The sequence below is a fragment of the Aethalodelphis obliquidens genome, unplaced genomic scaffold (genome assembly GCF_003676395.1).
Source record: "Aethalodelphis obliquidens isolate GAN/ISIS:26980383/991018 unplaced genomic scaffold, ASM367639v1 scaffold57, whole genome shotgun sequence".
NCBI classification, from domain to species: Eukaryota; Metazoa; Chordata; class Mammalia; order Artiodactyla; family Delphinidae; genus Aethalodelphis; species Aethalodelphis obliquidens.
The window spans coordinates 4392382-4413032 of NW_020838001.1; the positions used below are offsets into that span (position 1 = coordinate 4392382).

The following is a 20651-nucleotide window of genomic DNA, read 5'->3' on the forward strand; positions in this document are numbered from 1 at the left end:
CCCGCACCGCAGGCAGTAGGCCCAGGCCCGGCCCCACCAGGCCCCATTCCCGGCAGGCCTCAAGCCCCGGCAGGCCTCAGACCGTGGCAGGCCCTGACCCTGGGTCAGGTCCCGAGGTGGGTCCTTCCGTGCTAGTGAGGAAACACAGTTCTCCAGACGGTACTTCCGGGAAGGGGCCCCCCAGCCCCGGCCGGCTGCCAGCGGACCCTAGTGGACCTGAGCTCCAGCAGGTCCTGAGCAGACGCAGGCCCGACCTCAAGGCCACCCTAGCCCGTCCACCAGACCACAGTCTAGGTGGGCCCTGAGCCAGCCCAGCCCCGAGGAGAGGCAGGCCTCCCGGGGTCTCTGAGCGGCAGTGGTGGTCCAGCTGGACCCCTCCCGGAGCCCTCGCCACACCCTGTCGCGTTTGGGCTGGCTGGGTGATTCTTGGATTCGGGCCAGCTCCCAGTCGCACGAGGTCCCCCCTGGCATGCTAGGCAGTGTACATAGTCCCCTTCTCCTTAGTGGGTTCCTGAACCTTTGTCAGACCCCAGCATTTGCCAGGCCTGTCCTGGATGTAACGAGGGCACCGGGGACTGGGTGTCCATTCAGGTTGCTGCTTCTGGGATGGCCAGTTATGAACCCAGGCATCACCTCTCCAGACCACCCCTTTGCGAGAAGCTGTCCCTGCAGCCTCCCACCGCGCTTAGGGAGAGAGGAGGGACAGCCAGTGGTTTACAAGACCCCTGAGCCCACCCCTCGCTGAGGAGGGAAGGCTAGTGGAGGGGCCCCTAGAGGGTGGGGGGCACCTGGTGGATGGTGAGTGTGCCCGGCTCCCACTGCGGCTCAGGTACAAGGGTCCGGGGGGTGGGGACCCAGTTGAGGAAGCTCTACCAGGAGTCATTTAAAGATAAACACCTGTCACTCCATCCCGTCCACATCCTGATTGCTCAAGGGCCTTTGGTTGGCACCCCTCTCTGCTACCTCAGCTAGTTCCATGCACCAGTCCTCTTATATTTAGAGTTTTCTCTTCATAACCAACCTTAAAAAGCAGCAGAGCCAACTCTCTAGTGTGGCAGCCAAGCGCCACGGCCGCTGACCTCCCAGCGTGTCCCTGACTCCCTGACTTGTGACTTGCGCCACCCACGCACGAGCCACACTCCCATCTTCCCTGTCTGCTCCCTCCACGTCTGTCCCTGGCACAGGGCAGACGGCCCCAAGCATCCCACGGACTAGAGCCTCTTTCTTCAGGGCCTGGCACAGAGCAGCCCTCAGTTTCTGACTGAGTGAAAGGAATTCCTTCGAAACCCTCAGCTTTCCCGACACAAAAGTCGGCGCTAATTGGAGCTTATTTTCCTCAAAAGATTTTAAAGCAGCTGAATGTTTTCACACATTTGTAAAGGGTATGAAGAGCATGTATGAACATCTATCACTCTTTCTTCTGTTTGCAAATATGCTGCAGACAGGCGTGTGGGGCACTTGGGGGCGGTGGGGAGGGCATCCTGGAAGGTGAGGGACATTAAGCCCTGCCCTGATGGATGAAATAGGACTTACGCAGGCTAACGGGATGGGACGGGATGGGACGGGATGGGACGGGGATGGGGGGAGGCACGGACCCCCGTGTCCACGGGGCTCTGAAACCAGAGTGTAAGAGCAGCGGGTTGCCAGAGACTAGGGAAGGAGCAGGGTCAGGGGGACCAGGGAGTCTTTGATTCAATCCATAGACTTTTGCAAAGTGAGGGAGGATCTAAGCCGCATTTCAGAAAGCCAGATCTGGCAGTGTTTGTGTACAGAGAGTTGGGGGGCGGGAGGGGGGCAGAGAAACTGCTGGTAGACCATCTTTCCCTTTAGAATTCTTCCGTATTTAATAATAGACTGAATAACCCCGATGGCCCCAAGAAAGGGTGAACAAGATGATTAAATGTAACCAACATTTATTGAACACTTACGTACACAAAGCAAGGGAAAATGGTAGATGCTTGTTAGAAGCAGATATTCCTGATTCTGGTTTTAAGCCATCCCTGAATCGAAGAAATCCAAACTAAACAGAACACTAAGGAATTATTCCACTTCAAACGCCTGCCAATTTCCTCAAGATGCCGCTTGTGACAGATATAACTATATTCCAGGAAAGTACTTTCCCCTTTTCTCTGCAGACTCTGCAGACTTCAACATAAATAAGACAGGCCCCACTTTGTTTAGATAAATTTTTATGAAGGTATTAATCCTGAGCTTAGTATATATTTCACTGTCAATGAAAAATTCACCTCAATTTAATTTTCTTAAAAAATGAAAATTTAAAACAACTTACCAGGCTCTTTAATGCAACCCAAGAAGTAACTCATGTTTTTGATGACTTGAAACTCATTCCAAACTCAACTGGGTCTTCAGACTTTTAATTTAGGAGTTGAGGAAAAGACTAAAATCTTCTGGAAGAAATCAGAATAAAGTTCCCAGGACATATTAGGAAGTTTTTTGGTACAGGTTACACACTAGAACATAATACTTAAGTCATATCATGTAAGATGGCTCTCTGTGTATGAAATGTGCATTTTTGTGTTAATTTCATGCCAGAGTTTACCTATATAAAATCAAAACATATGAGTACCAGTTCTGAAGAGCTTCAGGCCAGGTCAGGCTTTGGGGATGTGCAGCAGTGTGTGTGTGTGTGTGTGCGCGCGCACATGCGTGTGTGCGTGTGTGCACGTGCGCACACGTGCGCACAGGGGTGAAGGAACAAACACAGCAGTAAAACCAAGAAATTCAGTCACTGGGAGAAGACTGAGTTTGGATGAGATATTTGAGCTGGGTCTTGAGGGCAGGTGTGCCAGCCAGTCTGATCCCTGACAAGGGAATCGCTCACGCGAAGACCCAAAGTACTACTAACGGGCAGGGCCCATTCTGGAACCACCGTGGTTCCCGTGGCTGCACATAAAGTGTGCGTGAGATGTATGCTGAGCCCTGGCCTTTGGACTTGACCTTGCGGGCCACTGAAAGCCAGTGGACGTGCCTCAGTCAGGACCAACGTGAAATCAAGGGAGGGCTTGTCCCTGGTTGAGAATGACCTGCTGCTGCTTGTTCGCAGAGGATGCAGAGGAAGGCTCGGCTCCAGCCACCTCCCTCCATGGAGCAGCTGGCCTGCAAGGGAGCTCCCATCCAAGAAGGGTGGTGGGTGACCCGTGCATGACCTCCCTGGAGGCTGCCTGTGTCCAGCGTGTGCCCTCCATCACCACACCTGGACCTCAGGGAGCCTCCCAGTTACATTTTGTAAATACTGCGTCAGACGTGCCAACTAGAAGATTTGTATGTTCCCTCAAGGATTGAAAATTAACTGATTGCCATAAAAATCACATTTCCCTAAACACTTTTTTGAACAATGCATGAACTTATGGAAAAACCAGTACAATGAATATGCCCTTCACCTAGGTTCACATATATGTGTATGGATGTGTATGGGTGTAGATATAGGTATTTTTCTCTGCATCATGTAAAGTTAGCTGCACACACTTAACCCTAAATGCCTCTGTGCATCTCTCTTAGGAACAGGGACACCAGCCCCCATGATGACAACAGCCATGGAAATTTAACACAGAAGCCATTCTATCACCTAATATGCAGTTCCCATTGAAACTTCTTTAATTTGTCCCCACAATGTCCTTCATGGCCTTTTCCTTTTAAATCCAGAATCCAAGTAAGGATCAGGCGTTCTGCTGGGTTGTCAAGCCTCTTTGGTCTCCTTTAATCCAGAACAATCCCTGCCTTTGTCTTTTCTGACATTGACGCGTCTCACAGAAGGTCCCCACAGTCTGGACTCCCCTGATGGTTTCCTTATGATTAGATTCGGGTTAGATGTTTTTGGCAACAGTGCACATTGTGTTTCCCACTGGGCCCCATCAGGAACCACATAACCTAGGTTGTCTCGCCTTATTGGCCAAGGCTGGTAACTTGGTCTAAGCGGGGTCGGCCAGATCTCTTCATGGTGAAGGCACACTTCCCCCTTTATACCGAATAGAATGGAAATCAGCTTCCTCTTCATAATGCGTGGAGTGGCACTCTGAGACGATGAGAATGTTCTGTTTCCTGACAACCTTTCCCCCATGGCTTTCAAATCCAATAATGATCTCTGCCTGCATCAAGGACTGGTTGCAGCATGGTTATTTTCCAGCTATCTCATCCCTTCTACACTTGCTGCCTGGTATTTTTTTTTTTTTTTTTTTTTTGTGGTACGCGGGCCTCTCACTGTTGTGGCCTCTCCCGTTGCGGAGCACAGGCTCTGGACGCGCAGGCTCAGCGGCCATGGCTCACAGGCCCAGCCGCTCTGCGGCATGTGGGTTCTTCCCGGACCGGGCCACGAACCCGCGCCCCCTGCATCAGCAGGCGGACTCCCAACCACTGCGCCACCAGGGAAGCCCTGCCTGGTACTCTTGAGTAAAGAAGCCCATCACCTGTGGAGGTCTAGGGCCAAAATGAAAATGCGGAGCCTCTTTTTCAAGATGGTGACAGAAGAGCATTGAACCCAAGACAGGGCCTGGGCGACTGCAGTGGCTGCAAGCCCAGGATGCCGGCCTTTCCCCCACTGAGGACATACGTAAGTGGGTATCTTTCAGCGTCTCTGCTCCAAGCGTCCCCACTTAGGCCGTTGAGAGCCCAGCAGGCAGGCTCCTGTGTCTTTTTCCCATGTCCCTATCGGTTTTTGTGTACTTCTGTCCTTTCTGGAACAATAAGATGACCCCCGGGCTCACAGTGTCCCTTCCTTGCCCCACATCTACAGCCAGCCACTTCCAAGGAACCCTGTTTCCTTTTGGTTGGGGGAATGGCTGGTAAGAAAGTAAGAGCTTCCTATGGAGAAACCCAGAACTGCATTCCAGGTGTGCTCACAGCTCCTTGGGTGTCACTGCTCCCAATCCTTCTAGAGGACAGCAGTAGAATTTGTTTTATAGGGACACTCAGTTGTTCTTTCCTACAACTCTCACCAAATAGCGTCCACTCCTGACAACAAACGTACCGCATCAAGCTTCCTTCTTCCCCTCCTTCCTTCCTTCCTTCCTTCCTCCCTCCCTCCCTCCCTCCCTCCCTCCTTCCTTTCTTCCTTCATGTTCTTAGAATGTATCCCACTGAGATCTTCAAAGTTTACTTCGTGTCTGTGTGGTCTGTCTATCTGACGTCCATCTAGATTCCTGTTTCTGTTTGTATTCAACATAAGGGTTTGCTGGGTCAACTGAAGTAAAAACGCACAATGTGAGAGCCGTGAGTTCAGTTCTATTTGGGGACTCACTGAGGACTCTAGCCCAGGAGCTCTGAGGAACTGCTCCAAAGAGGTGGGGCGGGGGGAGGTGTCAGTATATATGTGATATTGGAGAAGGGGTAGGTGCTATCAAGCACACGTCTTGGTAGAAGGTTACTGTTAGTCACGAGGAACAGATACCTCAGTTCAAGATTTCAGCACTTTTCTAAGTATGGGAAGATACAAGAATCTAGGTTCATGAAATTTTCTCCTGAAAAGATGTAGCTATCTGAGGGCCTGTTCTCCTTGTTTTCCCAGAGCACAGAGGGCCTCATTCCTGATCTCCACCCTGAATTCCTTTCAGGGTGTATGGTAGGTAGAACTGGATGACGGGCAACATTCTTTGTTTTACAGCTGTTTTGTAGTTTTTTTTACATTTTCAGTTTTTGAACACGTAAAACATTTGTACGGTTCAAGAGATGAAGCTGTAAAAAGGAACGCTCAGAGAAATCTCCTGTCCCACCCCTTTCCGCATTCTCCCACAGTAACCATTTTTATTACTTTTTAGTTTATCTTTCTTGTTTCCTTTTGGAAAAAAAAAAAGATGATATATATTCACGGGTCTTACACAAAAGACAGCATATTGCACGTCATCTTCTGCGCTCTGCTTTAAAAGCACATTCTGTAGTCTCATCTCAAGTCCTGTGTTTGTTTTTACCTTCCAGGATCAGTGGGACGACAGAATGTGTTAATAAAAACGTTACTAGTGGAATCATTTATGAACAACAAAAAGCATGCCTTCTTAGCATCAGTTTTCGGGGCTTCTCGATAAAACGAGGGCTGAATGAGTTGCTCTCGGAGCCCCCTGGCCGTGCTAGCAGCCTAAATGATTCTCCCAGGAAGGGGAGAGTGTCAGATGGTAATGACCCTCATGTCTCGGGAACTAAATTTCTATTTACTTCTCAACACCTGCAAAATTATTTTTGTGGTTGTACAAGTTTTCAAGGGCATATTGAAGACCTGGAGCCTGGGGATGGGGTGGCTGAAGGAAGCAAGAGAGAAATCATTAACAGACCAAACGTGGTTCCACACTCCTTGAAGCAAACTCAGCCTATAAAACGGAGATGTATAGGAAAGCGAAACGAGGGGTCCGTGTTTATTTTGATCAAGAAATCGTTTCTTTAGGAAAAGCTTCCCTTATAGGATCCTCTGAAGTAGTAGGCTTCTCGAGTGCCTTGAAAATGACTCAGTCTTCAAAAACCTGAGTCACATTTTTTTTGCAGAAACACTCTTGTGTAAAGCAACACGTCTATCTTAGTATCTAAATGTGGATCTCTTCAAAAGTAAAGACGAATCCGAATCTGTTGCTGACGGTTTTGGTAGAGCTGAGCAGTGTGGAGGTGAGGCTGGGGGAGGGAAAAATTCACCAGAAATCGTTGGGTTTGTTTTTTTTTTAAGGCCCATGAGAAGGAAATTCAGTATTTTTTTCTCACTGATTCTGGAAGGCTCCATATTTTGGGCCGGTTCCTAGTCATGGATGGGAAGCACGAAGATGCAGCAACCCTGCATGTATTACCATGCAGGTTAAAATGCTAGGTTTGAAATCAGATCACTTATCCCTTCTCGGTGATTTACGAAACTTGAGTGACATTATAACCCAAACAGAGTAAAACGCATTCCAATCAGGTCTGTGGTTCTCCTAACATCTTCATAAATTCAGTAACACTTAAACATCACCTATGAGAACCATAAAAAGACATTCTGAAGGCTTTTTCTTAAAACGCTGGGAACATGTAGTAAGTACGCACTATAAAGTACTGTTTTTAAAACATGATCGATTTGTGACATTATAAATTCACATGAAACCAAGTTGTGTATATACCAAGAGTTCCCCTCTTTTTTTTCCCTTTCCTTTAAATGAGAGGCTACTCTCCATCCTCCAGTACTCCTGGGGCCACAGAACAGGGAGAGGAGAGGTGGGCGGGGTACAGTGTCAGGCGCGGGGGGCTGCGGCAGTCCGAGGGGAAGGAGTGACAGGGCTGCATGGCAGCCAGCTCTGGCACTTAGCAAGTCAGGGTGCACGATCTGCTGTGTGTCTGCACCTTCGCCGGGGACTTTCGCCTGCCGCTGTTGTGCAAAAACACACGACGGGTGCCTCCACGAGGCAGGACGTTAAGTGTTGAAGTCCTGTGTAAATTTAATTATTAGCATGAACTGAAGGTACTGTCATCGTTTAACTCAGCCGACCTTTTAAATGGATAACCAACCTTGAGGCTTAATTGGATTTAAAAAAATCAATTTCTAGCCACTGCCTATCGTGGAAATGAAGCGCTACATTCTCAGGCAACTGTAAAATCAGTTCTGCTCGAGACTGTTTTTTATTATTTACAACGTCAACATGACACGATCCATCTTGGTCAGCGTTTTATGCAGACGTACACCTTTTATGCGGACAACCGCAGATGGACACGTACACACACCGAGGCATATCACAAAAGCAGCGTTACTGTCTGCTGGGCGGCAGCCTTAGTCATCGGCAGCCAGCTCTTCACACCAATTACACGAAAAACTGAGCTCGGGGTAATGACATACCGCTGTTGGCAAATCTCTCTTAGCCTCAGTCTGCTCTAATCTTTGTAATAAGAAAAAAAAAATCCTTGAGGAAGCTTTTACCGAATCACATCTTGACCATTAAATCTTTCTGGAAGAAGGTCATTTAATTTTATGGAAAGAAATGAACAATGAAAAGGGCATAAGCAGGAACAGTACTGGTCTGGAAATTGGGAAGTCGAAGATTCTAGTTCCCGCCGTGCGTTCCACTAGTCTCGTGACCCTGGCAAACCCTCTGTCGGCTCTCAGTTTCCCCATCTGGAAAAGGGGGAGGTTTGGCGGGGAGAAGGGGGGCTGCTCTATTTCCCTAACAGCTGATGAAAATGGAGGTCTATTATGGTGCCGAATCAGACACCAAGTTAAAAAAAAAAACAAACAAAAACCACCATTTGATTCCCTCAGCACTTCCTCTGAGCAAAAGAGATCAAATGATGCAAACCAGAGCCCTTCTGCTCCCATTACAACAATTACAAAATGAGAGAAATAGTGATTCCTAACGGCGGAATTTGGGCAATTAACTAAAAAGCAATTTCAGCATAACAGTTGACAAACAGAGATCACTAAACCCAGTGGTCCAGCTTAACTAAGCCCGATTTACATGGGCGCCGCATTGAGTGGAGTCTCACTTAAATGGTCCATTTTAGCCAGACTGCAGAGCTGAAACGGGGGCCCACACAATTATCTTAAACATTCAGGGCAGGCCAGAGAGCTCATTTGGACAATTGGACAAACGGTTATTTTCTTTTGCCTCAACTGACCAGATAATTGTACACAAATCCCTGCCATTTGATGCTGTGGAATGTCCCTTTGTGTTGGAAGAAGACCCAGCCACGGACCAGCAGACCGCCGTGGGGGTGGTGCGGAGTCGGGGGACGGGATGCGCACGGCACACGGCTGATGCCCACCGTCCGACTCCGAGTCCTGAATCGGAGACACCTTCGGACGAGCAGAGGCTCTACACTCCCGCACCAGCACCCTCATTAGTTCTAACACCCATCATTTCGAAGGGGGTTGTTGTCTCCCAATTTAAAAACAAAACTAAACAAAAACATCAGGCAGCAGGGTTCGAGGTGGCACCTGGGTGGTGCAGGGAACTTGGAGAGAGGAAACGAGGAGTTTTTAAAGGGCTCACACACACAGGGATCTACGCCTCGGGCCCACACGTCCACGTGTGCACAGCGCTGAGTTTCAGTGTAGCTAACATCAAACAAACCGAGTGTGCCCCTCTAAGTCTTAGGAGGAGAGGACACTTAGGATAACCAGACGATGAATTAGCACCACCCCATCCTCCCTACACCCGACTAATGAGTGTCCGATCTGCGGAGACAGCGAGCCAGTTTCTCTGCATGGGTCCCACATTTGACTAGAACAGGGGGTCCAGATGACCAAAGTTAATAAGCCAGCAGGTAGAGAAACACGCTACCCAATAAATGCAGAAGCAGATGATGGCAGGCTGGGTGGGTCGTTCTGCTGTGGCTACACAGGTGTGACGGACAAACCGGGAGGGATTCTAGGCTGCTCCGACTCCAGGTTACCATCACAGCTCTGAGAAGGCGCTCAGGACACTGACAGGGGCAACTACTCGCAGCCTGTCCTCCTACCGTCAGTGTGTGTCCCTGAGAGGAACCACCCAACGGCCCACACGCGACACAGTCACGCCTGAGGGTCGGCACCCAAGGAGCTCCCTGCCCAGCAGGCAGTGTTTCCAATCACTGTACCTGCGCGTACCTGGAGCACCACCTCAAGAGAAGGCCACCAAAACCTCAGCGGGAACACGACCCACGAGGCTACCGCTCAAGGAACACATGCGTCCGGCAGAGCCCACGCGTGTGGCCGCTTCTACCGTGGCCCCATCAGGATGGAGCGTTTCTTCGGTGTGTATCCTCGGAGAGTGGACTTGATCGTGGACAGAGCCAATGGCTGATAAGGAGGCTGGGGGGCTGCGGTTCTAGTCCAAAGACAAGGTGAGCGCACAGGAAGAGGAGGCTGCTTCTTCCGTGGGGATCAGCGGGCTCCAAAGACACCGTGTTGCCTGGGGCACCAGTGACCTCCAAGGACTGAATGCCTGGCGCCCAAGGAGACCGCCTGCAGAGTCAGCTCCCGCTTCCATGTGTGCGGACCCTGGGGTGCAGCTAAGAAGACACACGCCCGGCGCGCCCCGATGGCATCTCTCGCCAGGCATACGTGGGTGAGAGTCAGCGATGAGTTAACAGAGAACCATCCCGGCCTTGGAGGAGCCCAGGACGTTCGAGGGGAAATACGGTCCTGGCTTTGAGTTCGACTGGCAAACACCACCTCTGAAATTTTCGGATTAATAGGATGGGAAACGTTCAAAGTCATTTAGAAGTTCAAGTCTCCCGGAGCCCTCGTGTACGAATTACTTCTCAAAAAGGCACACGTAACTACGGTTTTATCTAAGATCTCCAGTGTTTCTTGGTATGTATAGAAAGCATACATTTTCATAAGGAAAGTAATTATCTGTCTTTTTGTATAGTGGATAGCAAATGGATTGGTCCCCTTGAAAGCACCCATTAGACAGCAAGATGGACTCTCAGACACTGAGACAAAGGCCTCGGCACAAAACAAACAGTCATCAGCCCAAACGATCACAGAACAGGCCAGGCTCTCCCGAAACACAGACGCACATGAAGAAAACATGCACCCCATCGTTAAAATTAACACTAGGATAGCAGGATGTTCTTTAATCTGCACGACTGCTTTATTGTACAAAAAGTTTCCAGTAACAGTAAATTAGTTTTAAAAAAAGGACAAAAAAAGTCATTTTAGATAGAAGCGCTTCACTAATTGCTTTATTTAAACACACAAGAAAAAAAGTCTTATCTGCCCAATTAGGTTGGAAGGGTTTTATTACCTTTAAGAAGCCATTAGCCAGGATAAAACACTGAAAGCGCTTGTGTCAAAACAAATAAATAATGCTTTCTCAGTTAGCAGAGAACGCAGTAAATTCGTTAAATTAGAGACGTATGCGGCTTCACACCCATGGTGGGCGAGCCAGCACCTCCCCGCAACCCCAAATTAATAAAACAAGAGACAGTAGCTTTCAGTTACGATCTCCCGGGAAAGATCAGGAGCTTTGGGGAACTGACAGTCAATGTCTACGTTTCCCCTCTCCAGCCCTGGTCAACAGAGCCACCCAGGGCACGTTAACAGGGGGCAGGGGTCCGGGCTGCGCCCAGGGGAGCCCTCCCTGTGGGTCCTCTTCTCGGGGCGCACTCCAGGCGAGGGGAGAAACTGGGCAGGCCATCACCGCCACCGGAGCTGCCGGCAGGAAAATGAGGGCGAGAAGGACCCTCAGGTGCCGGGATGCTGAGTACTAACCTGCTACCCGCAACGCTGCCGCGCTTTCCGCAAGTGAAGGCTCAGCAGAGCAGTACAGTGCTTTGCGGTGCGTGGGCTCAGGGCCACTTCCCCACCTTGGGCCACAGTGGTGGCAGCGGACGGCTGGGCTTTAGCTGGCACTGCACTGGATCCGGTCAGCTGCCCGGATCCCACACAGGATCCTTCAAACCATTCCTAGTCAGATTCATACTTTTACCCAAATGAGTTGGGTAAAAAACCCAACTCTAGTCACCCTATTCACTGAAAATAAATACAAATGAACAGTGATCCTTTCTTAATGGGTCACTTTCCTTCAAACTTGAAAAGCTTCAGCAGTAACCCATATCACCATTGCAGACTGTCTGGGAGGGAAGCCCCTCATCTCGACAGCCCCACTCCTAGCAGCAGCTTGACTCCATGAGGTCAAAACCGTTGAGACGAAAGACGCCTACAGCTACTCTCGAGGACCGCAGAAGCCCCCCGTTTCAGGGGCGATCGAGGAGGTGCTGGCCTCTTATCCCCTGACCTTCTTTCCCAATAAATAACTGTCAGGGAATGCCGTGCTATTTCCTGAAATGCCAGGGGCACCTTTAGATCCTCCTACGGCCACATCAGTAATAAGAAAACCAGTGACTGCCTGGTGTCGTAAACCACTTGGGAAGGGAAGGCTGGGGCAGGGGTCTGGGTTTTAAGCCCATGATCTGTTTGGACAACTTGAATCTCGGGACTTGAGTTTCAATTTCTGGAAATAACTTCAAAGTCAATCCTAGAGAGACATTTTATGTGACTGGTCCAAATAAACGGCAGCACATTTAATGAGATCATGCTCTTTTAAAACATTTTAAGAAAGGTAAAAATCATGGAAAGCCATTGAAAATGATGCAAAGACCATTAAAACAATACTGGTGTCTCAAGACCAATTAAAACATGAACAACTTCAGTTTTCAAAGTTATCATCACTTTCCACAATATTCCACAGGTCCAGGGATATATTCAAGCACCATATTGATAATAGGTAAGTAAACAACGAAGTCCTACGTTGGCGATCTGATTCACGCGCACACAAACGAGGGGCTTTTCTAGGCAGGATTTTCACAAATTGCAAGAATAGGCCCACTTTCGGGGCATGGTAAGTGGCAATGGAAAGACCAAGAAATCAAACCACTGGTGGAATATTCTACTTTGAAATGGAGTGATGTGTGGTTAATAATTTGAGACCCACTAATCCTATATGGGGTGACCCATTTAGAATGGCCTCTGTGTAAATTCACAGTTCACTAAATGGTGTCTGGTTTGAACAGGTCATTAAGTAGTGAGTACATAAGCAGTGCATTGAGCAAGGATGGCTGGGGACGAGCACAGGGACACACCGGCTGCTTCTGGCGACTTTCACAACACTACCGGGCTTCCTCTCAATGTGAGGTTATTTCAAATCACCAACTTTTAAATTTAGGCGGTTTTGCTTAGTAACCCCTTTTGGCTACAGGAGAACATGCAGTGCACAAATTTTAGATGAGGAATACTCCATTTACAATTAATTTAAACTTATAAAGCTGTTTTAACTGGCCCATCTAAATGTGTTAATTAACATCAATGATGGTTTCTTATTTTTCACACTTTGTTACTCTGATCATTAACAGTGATGGAAAAGCTAAATTAAGTTAATGGGGAATGGATTATAAATTCTTAAAGGACTTCTCAGTTTGTTTTCAACTGGAAAATATATCGAGAAAAATGAAGAGGCATTTTTGCCTTTACTCATAAATTTTTGGTACCAAATTTCTTAAAAACCAGATGGTTTAAAAAAAATTTTTCCAAAAATTATTTTAACATGCTGCTCAGACGTGACTGCTAAAAAAAATAGCACATACAGATATAATATACTGAACAGCGTGAGGAGGCCTGTGAACCTTCAACTCGTTTTCTCTTTCTAAAAAAAAAACATATTATAACTGAAGAGAGAACTCATCTCTAATCTGCAGCAGTATCCAAGGTCCTTCAAGTGTTGACAGTGAAGGAAAACCAGAAGCCCCTTCCCCTCGCGTGAGCACGACTGTGCGGCCGAGTCCATGGAAACGCTCGTGGCCCCGACGGGCCCGGGGCCGCGCCTCCGCAGGAACCCGCGGGCGCCGGGCGCGCGCACCCGGGTCCACGCGGGCCTCACACACCGACCCCACGCTGCTCAGTGCGACTTCACGCCGACGAGGACAACAATGAGGACAATGATGATGACAAATAATATTAAAATCACAAGCATCTTCCGATTCTTCTTTTGATACTGCTCTGCCTACAGAGAGAGGAGGGAAAAAAGGCCGTCATTTTCCCCAAAATCCCAAATCGTGTCTCGCTCACTTCCAGTCCTAGGCCTCTGGCTGCACCCACACACCCGACACCTCTGCCACCGGCTCCATCACCACGATGCCTGCCATCAGCTCCCGCGGGTTCAATCCACGCGAGTCCCAAGACCCCGGAGCTCCCTATTTACCCGGCTTCGCTAACGCCCGCGCTGGGGACCCGCCATCACACGGAGGCCGCCGGAGCGGCAGAAGGCTCTGCTTTCAGATCCCTGTGGGCCGCTTCTCCTTACTTCTCCTTCCACTGACCGCAAGGACCCACTCTTTCAACAGAAGCCTCTCACTTCCGGACACAGTTCTCTGGATAAACGCACAGCTCCTTCACTAAGAAATCGAACACCTGGCTAAAGTTACCACAGCCAGCAGGGATGGAACCGAGGGTCCCAAAGAAGCTTGTTTTCTACCTCCTCTGAATTTGGGAACAAGAAGAAATTCAACCTTTGAAGTAGAAACAGGAAAGTTGGCCCTGTGGTATCAAGCGCAGAAACAACCCACCGAGTCCAGTGCTGTGCGTCCGGTGACACGCACGCCCGTGGTGCAGAATGTGACCCACAGAAAGGAGAGGGGAGAAGAGAGTCGTGAGGGGGTCCCTGACCACGTCGGGGAGAGCACGTCCTGCCCTTCCGTGGACAGCGCTGCTTCACAGTGAAGGTGAAAGCAAGGAGACAGCCTGAGGGCCGTACCTGCTCAGAACGTGCAGCCTCCTCTGCCCTACCTCCCCGTCCCCACCAACCTTCTGACCAGGACGTCTGTTTCCTAAGCGAGTCTGCCCGCCCACCAGGAGCCACTCAGCCACAGGAGGAAACCTCAGCGCAGACAGGTTCACCCGTCTGGAGAGCCCGGCCCGTGTGGAGCAGCTCCCAAGGCTCCGTCAGCCTCAGATGAGCCGACCGCCAAGGCAACGGCCAGCCGTGCCTGGAGGAAGAGGACGGCGCGTGCTTAGTTTTCTAATAAGTACCCTGCAACACCACGGAAGCTGACACCAAATGGTACACTTCGAAACCTCTCAAAAGGGTTTATAGGGCAGAACCTTAAACAAAATTTTTAGTTCCCACTAGATTGGTACACTCGCGCGGAGAAAGCTTTTTCCCTTTATCTGTGTTATATCAAAAAACAAGTTTCGCTAGTTTTTATTTAAGAAACTTCAAAACCGATGCGTAATTCAACAGCATATGAAAGGCCGGGCATTACAGAGTGACAAACTGAAGTTAGTTTTCACTCTTTTAATATACAAAGCTTGGCAACCGAATGAACCCAACGCTTGAAAAGCCCTCTGCATGTACAAGGCCAGCCTCTTTTTTCTCAGTCTATGCTGGAGCGCCATTCCCCATCCGGCATGTGGTGACAGAAGCACGTGGAAGAGGCAGTGAAGGGCTTCTGGCCAGACCTACGCGAGGTCTTTCTGTAAACCTGACACTACCGGCAGATACGGCCATCTCCACCACAGGAAGTGGCTGGCTTCAGAAAGGTGATAGAGAAGTACATTAGTGAATGTACTAGGGAAAATGACCATTATATACGGCTAGGAATACTGCTAGGTCTCAAAGACATGAGGAAATGGACACAATTTATTTTATTTGTGAAGTATCACATTCCTTTTAAAGAAAACATGCACCCAATTATATATGAGAGTCACTCAGCAGCGTATGTGTATGTTTCTCATAACTCATTACAGGATTTTTAAGATGTTTTCCATCTATTTTTAACAAATATCATGAAAAACATTCCTGAAACAGCCACTTTACTATTAGCCAAGAATCAGAGAGCTAGTACTCTCACTTCAACAAACTACTCTTTCCTCAAGGTAGTACACAGATATACTGCGGTAATTAAAAGGGAAAATTAGATTTTTATCTCCTCCAGAATGAATCCCCACCAGCAATTTATCAGAAAAGTATCACAACAAAGAGAGGCCTGAGTCAGCAGCAACAAGCAGATGGAATGCTCAACACATATTTTAACAAATACCCACTCAAGTCGATTTCCTAAAACAAGAAGACCTAAACAAGGAATAAAACACTTTCTAAAAGGGAGAAAACCCCAATTCCTTCAGAATTCCCTGTCACGAAAGGGGATTCTCGGCAATTTCAGACCTGCGTGTGAGGTACACCCGGAATCATTAACTGCAGGAAAATGGCAACAGTGCACGTGGTCGGCTCTGAATAAAACGACATGGTGCATTTTTACAGTCCTATCTCGAGCCGACGGCAGACGAGAATGCCGAAGACAGTTATGATGGAAGAGAAGCCTCTCATGAATTCTTGATATCTCATAATAGTTCTTCAAATTCTCAACCACTGAAAGATATGGCATTACCTTGTGAAGCTGTTTCAAGCCATCTTCAGTTTTGATACAGGACTGTTCAACATTATAGTCGATTCTATCAAGGACGGTACCCTGAGTAATAAATGACAGTTACAGACGATCAACAACCACAACTGGGAAAACGGAACTTCAAACATAAGAGATGCAAATTGCAGACATCATTATCCACAGAATTATCTGTTTTACTTAACTGTGATGAAAAGGTACACACTGCCAGGTCTGGAATCCATCACCGTGCAATATGAGGCACTCAGTGGCAGGCTGCTGCACTAGTTGCAATCAAAGCCTAGCTCAGGAGAAAGAGATACTGACAAATTGAGGTTTCTTTTTTGGATTTAGCCACTGCAGGATATGCCATATTCAGACTTACTGGGGCTTTAAAAAATATACGGTTCAGTGGAAATAGGCTCTGAGTGGTGAAGGGCTTGCGTCTGTGCCCGTTTGTTGCTTAAATACTTGGATTCAAGCAAGCAGAGAGGGCCAGTTAAGCCAGGCCTGGTTACGATGAGGTCTGGAAATTGACTATCATGTCCATAAACGTCAGTCACCATGTGGCTCCACGGGTCAGAACAAACACGGTGAGCTCCAAGCCACATGTAAAATTACACACTCGCCTCAGGGAGAATTTTGTTTTTAATTGTTTAATCTCTTGGTTCAAACAGGAAGAAGGGACACTAGGCTACGCAGAAGGACAGGGCTGTGAATGGAAACGTGCTGTGTTAGGAGACGACAGCAAGAGCAGTTCCGTGGGAGCCTCGGGAGTAATTAATGTAACTAGATCTCCCAGAGTCTCGCCACTCCATTCTGAGGCTGGTTTCAGGGGGATCAGGACCCAAATCCCTGCTGGCAAGATAATAAAATACCCTAATCAGATTGCAACAGCGAACAAACAATTTAATTCTACTCAAGAGCTAGTGGTTCCAGTTGCCATTACACAATAACCTGCCAAAATTAGAAGGGAAACCTTATCTATTGGCAGAATCACTGCTGAGCATGGGCAGACCAACCAGGCCCCCACCGTGGGGTGCTCCCATAAGCACCCTTGGGGTAGAGGCAGAGACTAGGAGAACTGTCACTGACATTTGTTTTTTATCTAAAAAAAAGTTTATTAGTGTTTTTATGGGGAACGATAGCAGTATATGTACACAATCCTTCCACACACACATACATACATTCGGGGAGTAGGTTCAAATCGTTTTCCTGACGGAAGTGCAGAACCAGAAAAGTCTGGAGAAGGACTAGATACTATGGCAGGAAAGCCCGGTGGGGAGGCAGGTAAGTTCACGTACCTGTTCTGCAATCATGGCCCCTAGGTCCCTAAATATCTCGTTTAGGTCGCAAATAGACTGCATGATGCGGCCAACCTCCCGCTCCCGCGCGTCCACCATCAGCGTGCTCTGCCCCACCAGCGCCAACTGGTCATCTGTGAAACCCTAGCAAAACAAAAAGGACGGAATGTGTGCGTTAGCTTCCACTCCCCTCAGGAAAGCTACAGTGTACCATTTTAGATGTCGCTGAAAGGAAATAAATTCTGAAACTAGTGCTATAAAGCACATAAACCACAGATAAGCGCATATTCTTCCCTAACAGGAAAGATCCGAATTCCCCAAACAGGCGGGCTCTAAAGCGCTAGCGGCCAAAGCAGGGGACACAGAGAACCCCGCGTTTGCAGCTACCCAAGGGCTAAGGAGCAAAACCACCGGGGAGAAGCCTGCGCACCTCTGGGTTCTTCCCAGGAGTGGGGTGGGCAGACTGCTTTCCGGAAGGTTCTGGAAGGCAGATGACAAGGTCTCCCTGCAGCCTTTGGAAAGGAAGAAACAGTATGGCCCCCATGACCGTTCTTCCGCCGGCTGCAAAAGCCACTTGATGGATGTGCACGTCACGCAGGGCTGATCCATTTGCATCGCATGGAAGTTAAAGGTCCACGAAGAGAAGGAAAACAGACCGGAGCGCAAATGCACAGCAGTCAATTCTGCAGCCCCTCACGTACCCGATCATAAAGAGTATTATCGTCTCCATCGTCCATCAGTGGTACTGATGTATCAAAAAAATGCTGGGATCTTTCCTCTCGATTCTTCAGGCCTATCATGGATAGGAATTCACTTTACTTGAATACGTAAACCATCCTGGTTACTGTCCCACCATTAAAAAGGGGAAATCTAGAGTAAAACTCAACAGTCAAAATGGAGACATTCTTAGCAGCTTTAAAAGAGCCCTATCTCACCTCCAACAGAGGTGGGGGGGACAGTAAAGGACTACAAACATGCAACAGTATGGAGTACTTGGGGTTATCTAAGACAAAAGTCACACCGTAAATGTGTATAACTCACTGGATGCCAAGTGAATGACAAAATGACACAACCATGTGAGAATCTCTAAGAGAAGCAGAAATATTTAATCTAACTGCTGTTACAAAACATTAAAAAAAAAATCAACATCTCTCCCTAAAACCATCTCTAGTAGAATTCCAAATGGCCCTAGTCAAATTTTAGAAATAGTAAAATTAAAACACAAATATGCCAGTTGTCAGGAGGAGGGAGAACTAGTTTTGGGGGAGCATGTGGGGATACTATTGATTACAATGGCAATAAAGGAAAAACCAGTTTATAGGGTAATCAGAATGAGGGTGTAGCTGAAGGCTGACTTGGCACTATTCAGGAAGGAAGGGAGGCCGAGTAAATCACTGTGCCTGGGGAGTAAACGTTTGTTTAAACTACTCCCAGGAAAGGTGTTGAGACGCTCTCTCAAATACTTCTTGTTGTGCAAATACGAAGCTTTAACATGATTACAACTGTTCTTTACCTACTTAGCAGCAGCTCTTCCACCCCTAACATCTAGAAAGCTACAAGCTTTTAAAATGTGCCAGACTGATTTTCAAATACTTTAAACTTGACACGGCCTATGTTTCTGTTTTGTTCTTTTTTAGATGAGAACGATTAGACACCTGTCGCCGTGGTTTCAACCTGGGCATGGTTTCCCATTGGGGGCGGAAGGGAGCTCCTTTCTGTTCCGTAAGGTGGGAACGTGCTCAAAAGCTAACAACGAAAGGCACAGGACAAAATGGAGACTAGTAGCAAAAGAGAAGGGTAAAAACACCAAGCTGTTGCAGGCTCTAACGCCGGAACCCCCGTTACTCACGAGGCCCTGCACAGGCGGACACTCACGCTTGAGGTAGCCCGACTGTGCGCGCCGGAAGCGGGCGGACAGCTCCTGCAGAGTCTGCGCCAGGGAGCCCACCACGTTGCGAAGCAGCCGCTCTTCCTGCTCCGAGCAGGCCCTGCGGGCCTGGCTGGGCAGTGCCTGCACCGCACGCTGGCACCTGTGGAAGAGCTGGGAGAACAGGTGGCGCTCACAGCAGGCCGGCGGGTGTGTGTGGGGATGGCCCAAGGTGCCCCTCGGCCTCTTCGCTCACCGGCCAGAGTGAGACACACAGCGCTCTGTCCAGACCGGCTGGCTCCGAGAATGGCCAAGAGATCAATGCTGAACCGGACCTGAACAAATGGGGCGTGTGTGCGCGTGCGCGTGCGTGCGTGCGTGCGCGCGCACGCTGTGTGCATCACTCCTTACGGGCTTCTTCTCATTTAGTCCCGACAACCACCCTAAGAGGCAGGTATTATTATTATCACTCCCATTTTACAGACGAGAGCACTGGAGTCCAAGGGATTAAATGAGAATCATGCCGTTGTTACATCGCTAAAAGCCAGGATCCAAACACTCCAACACCCCAGGGCTTTCCCACCCACCACACCGCTTCTCTGCGCATCAGCCACACAGGAGATTTAACAAATGAAAGATGTAAGTGCTAGTTTACACACTAGTCACATTATTTTAAAATTATTCAAATTTAACATTTTACAAGAAACATTTCTAGGATGCTGAGTTTCTCTAGGACACTAATATACTCTGTCTGGGGCAATAGCTCTCCATCCTTTCAGTTACAACCACCATTTTTTTTAACATGAAAAAATTTTGCACACTAGTATACAATAGAACTTACACATCTTAAAACCAAATGATTGAACTCAATAATGTTCTGAATTTAATTTTCAAATCAATCCACAGTAGCATCTACGAACAAATGAAAAACAGTCCCCACTCCTCCAAGGCATGGAGCAGATGCTGCCACCTGGAGCAGCTCAGGGCCTCCTAGAGTCCCTCTGTGAACCTCCGGTTGGGAAGTGGAACTCTGGGACTAATCTGCAATCTGATTTAGAGCCGGACCGCGTTCTGGATTTTGAGAGGGGGAGAAGGCTGGGAAGCGCAGGCTCCCGCCTGCGGGCCCCTTCCATCCTCACCTGCGTGATCTCTTGGGTGGTTATTTCGATGGCATGCTCCTGCTCGAGGCTGTCATCCAGGGTGGGTCTGTTTAAGTGCTGGTCATGAAGGCTGGCTAACTCCTTCATCTTCTGTTTAATCCGGCCAACATCGTACTGTATCTAAACAAATGAAATCACAGAACATCACTGCTGCCTGCCAGCTATCTGTCTGTTTGCCTCTGAGACAACTGGCTACACTCACAGTACGGAGCTCAGTCTTCAGCCAACTTGTAGCTGCCTGAGCAACTTTTAATTCAAACGACCAGACATTCAAATAGCACTCCTCCTGGTTACACAGTTCTTCAGTTTATTTCTATAATTCAGGTAGTTAGTACTAAAACCAAAATCACAAGCGTGCACACACACACACACACACACACACACACACACACACACACACACACACACACACACACACACACACACCCCTTTCTTGTGGTATGTGAACAGAATAATCCTAAATCTAACGTACTTCCAGGGACACTCATTCGAGTCTTTCTGGCA

At 48.4% G+C, this 20651-nt stretch overlaps 1 protein-coding gene across 16 annotated transcripts in view; it reads right to left on the bottom strand.

Moving 5' to 3' along the window:
- Positions 1-1896: 1896 nt before the first annotated feature.
- STX16 (syntaxin 16) overlaps positions 1897-20651 on the bottom strand; it is a 34254-nt gene continuing 15499 nt past the window's right edge. For 12 of the 16 annotated variants that reach the window (XM_027086875.1, XM_027086878.1, XM_027086876.1 and 9 more), the window contains 6 exons: positions 20127-20267; positions 18996-19161; positions 17822-17913; positions 17121-17264; positions 15823-15903; positions 10511-13439 (listed from right to left, as the gene is read on the bottom strand). In XM_027086875.1, coding sequence (XP_026942676.1) covers positions 13335-13439; positions 15823-15903; positions 17121-17264; positions 17822-17913; positions 18996-19161; positions 20127-20267 — 729 coding nt within the window. In that variant the 3' untranslated portion in view covers positions 10511-13334. The other 4 variants (XM_027086880.1, XM_027086881.1, XM_027086877.1 and 1 more) reach the window with 4 other exon arrangements.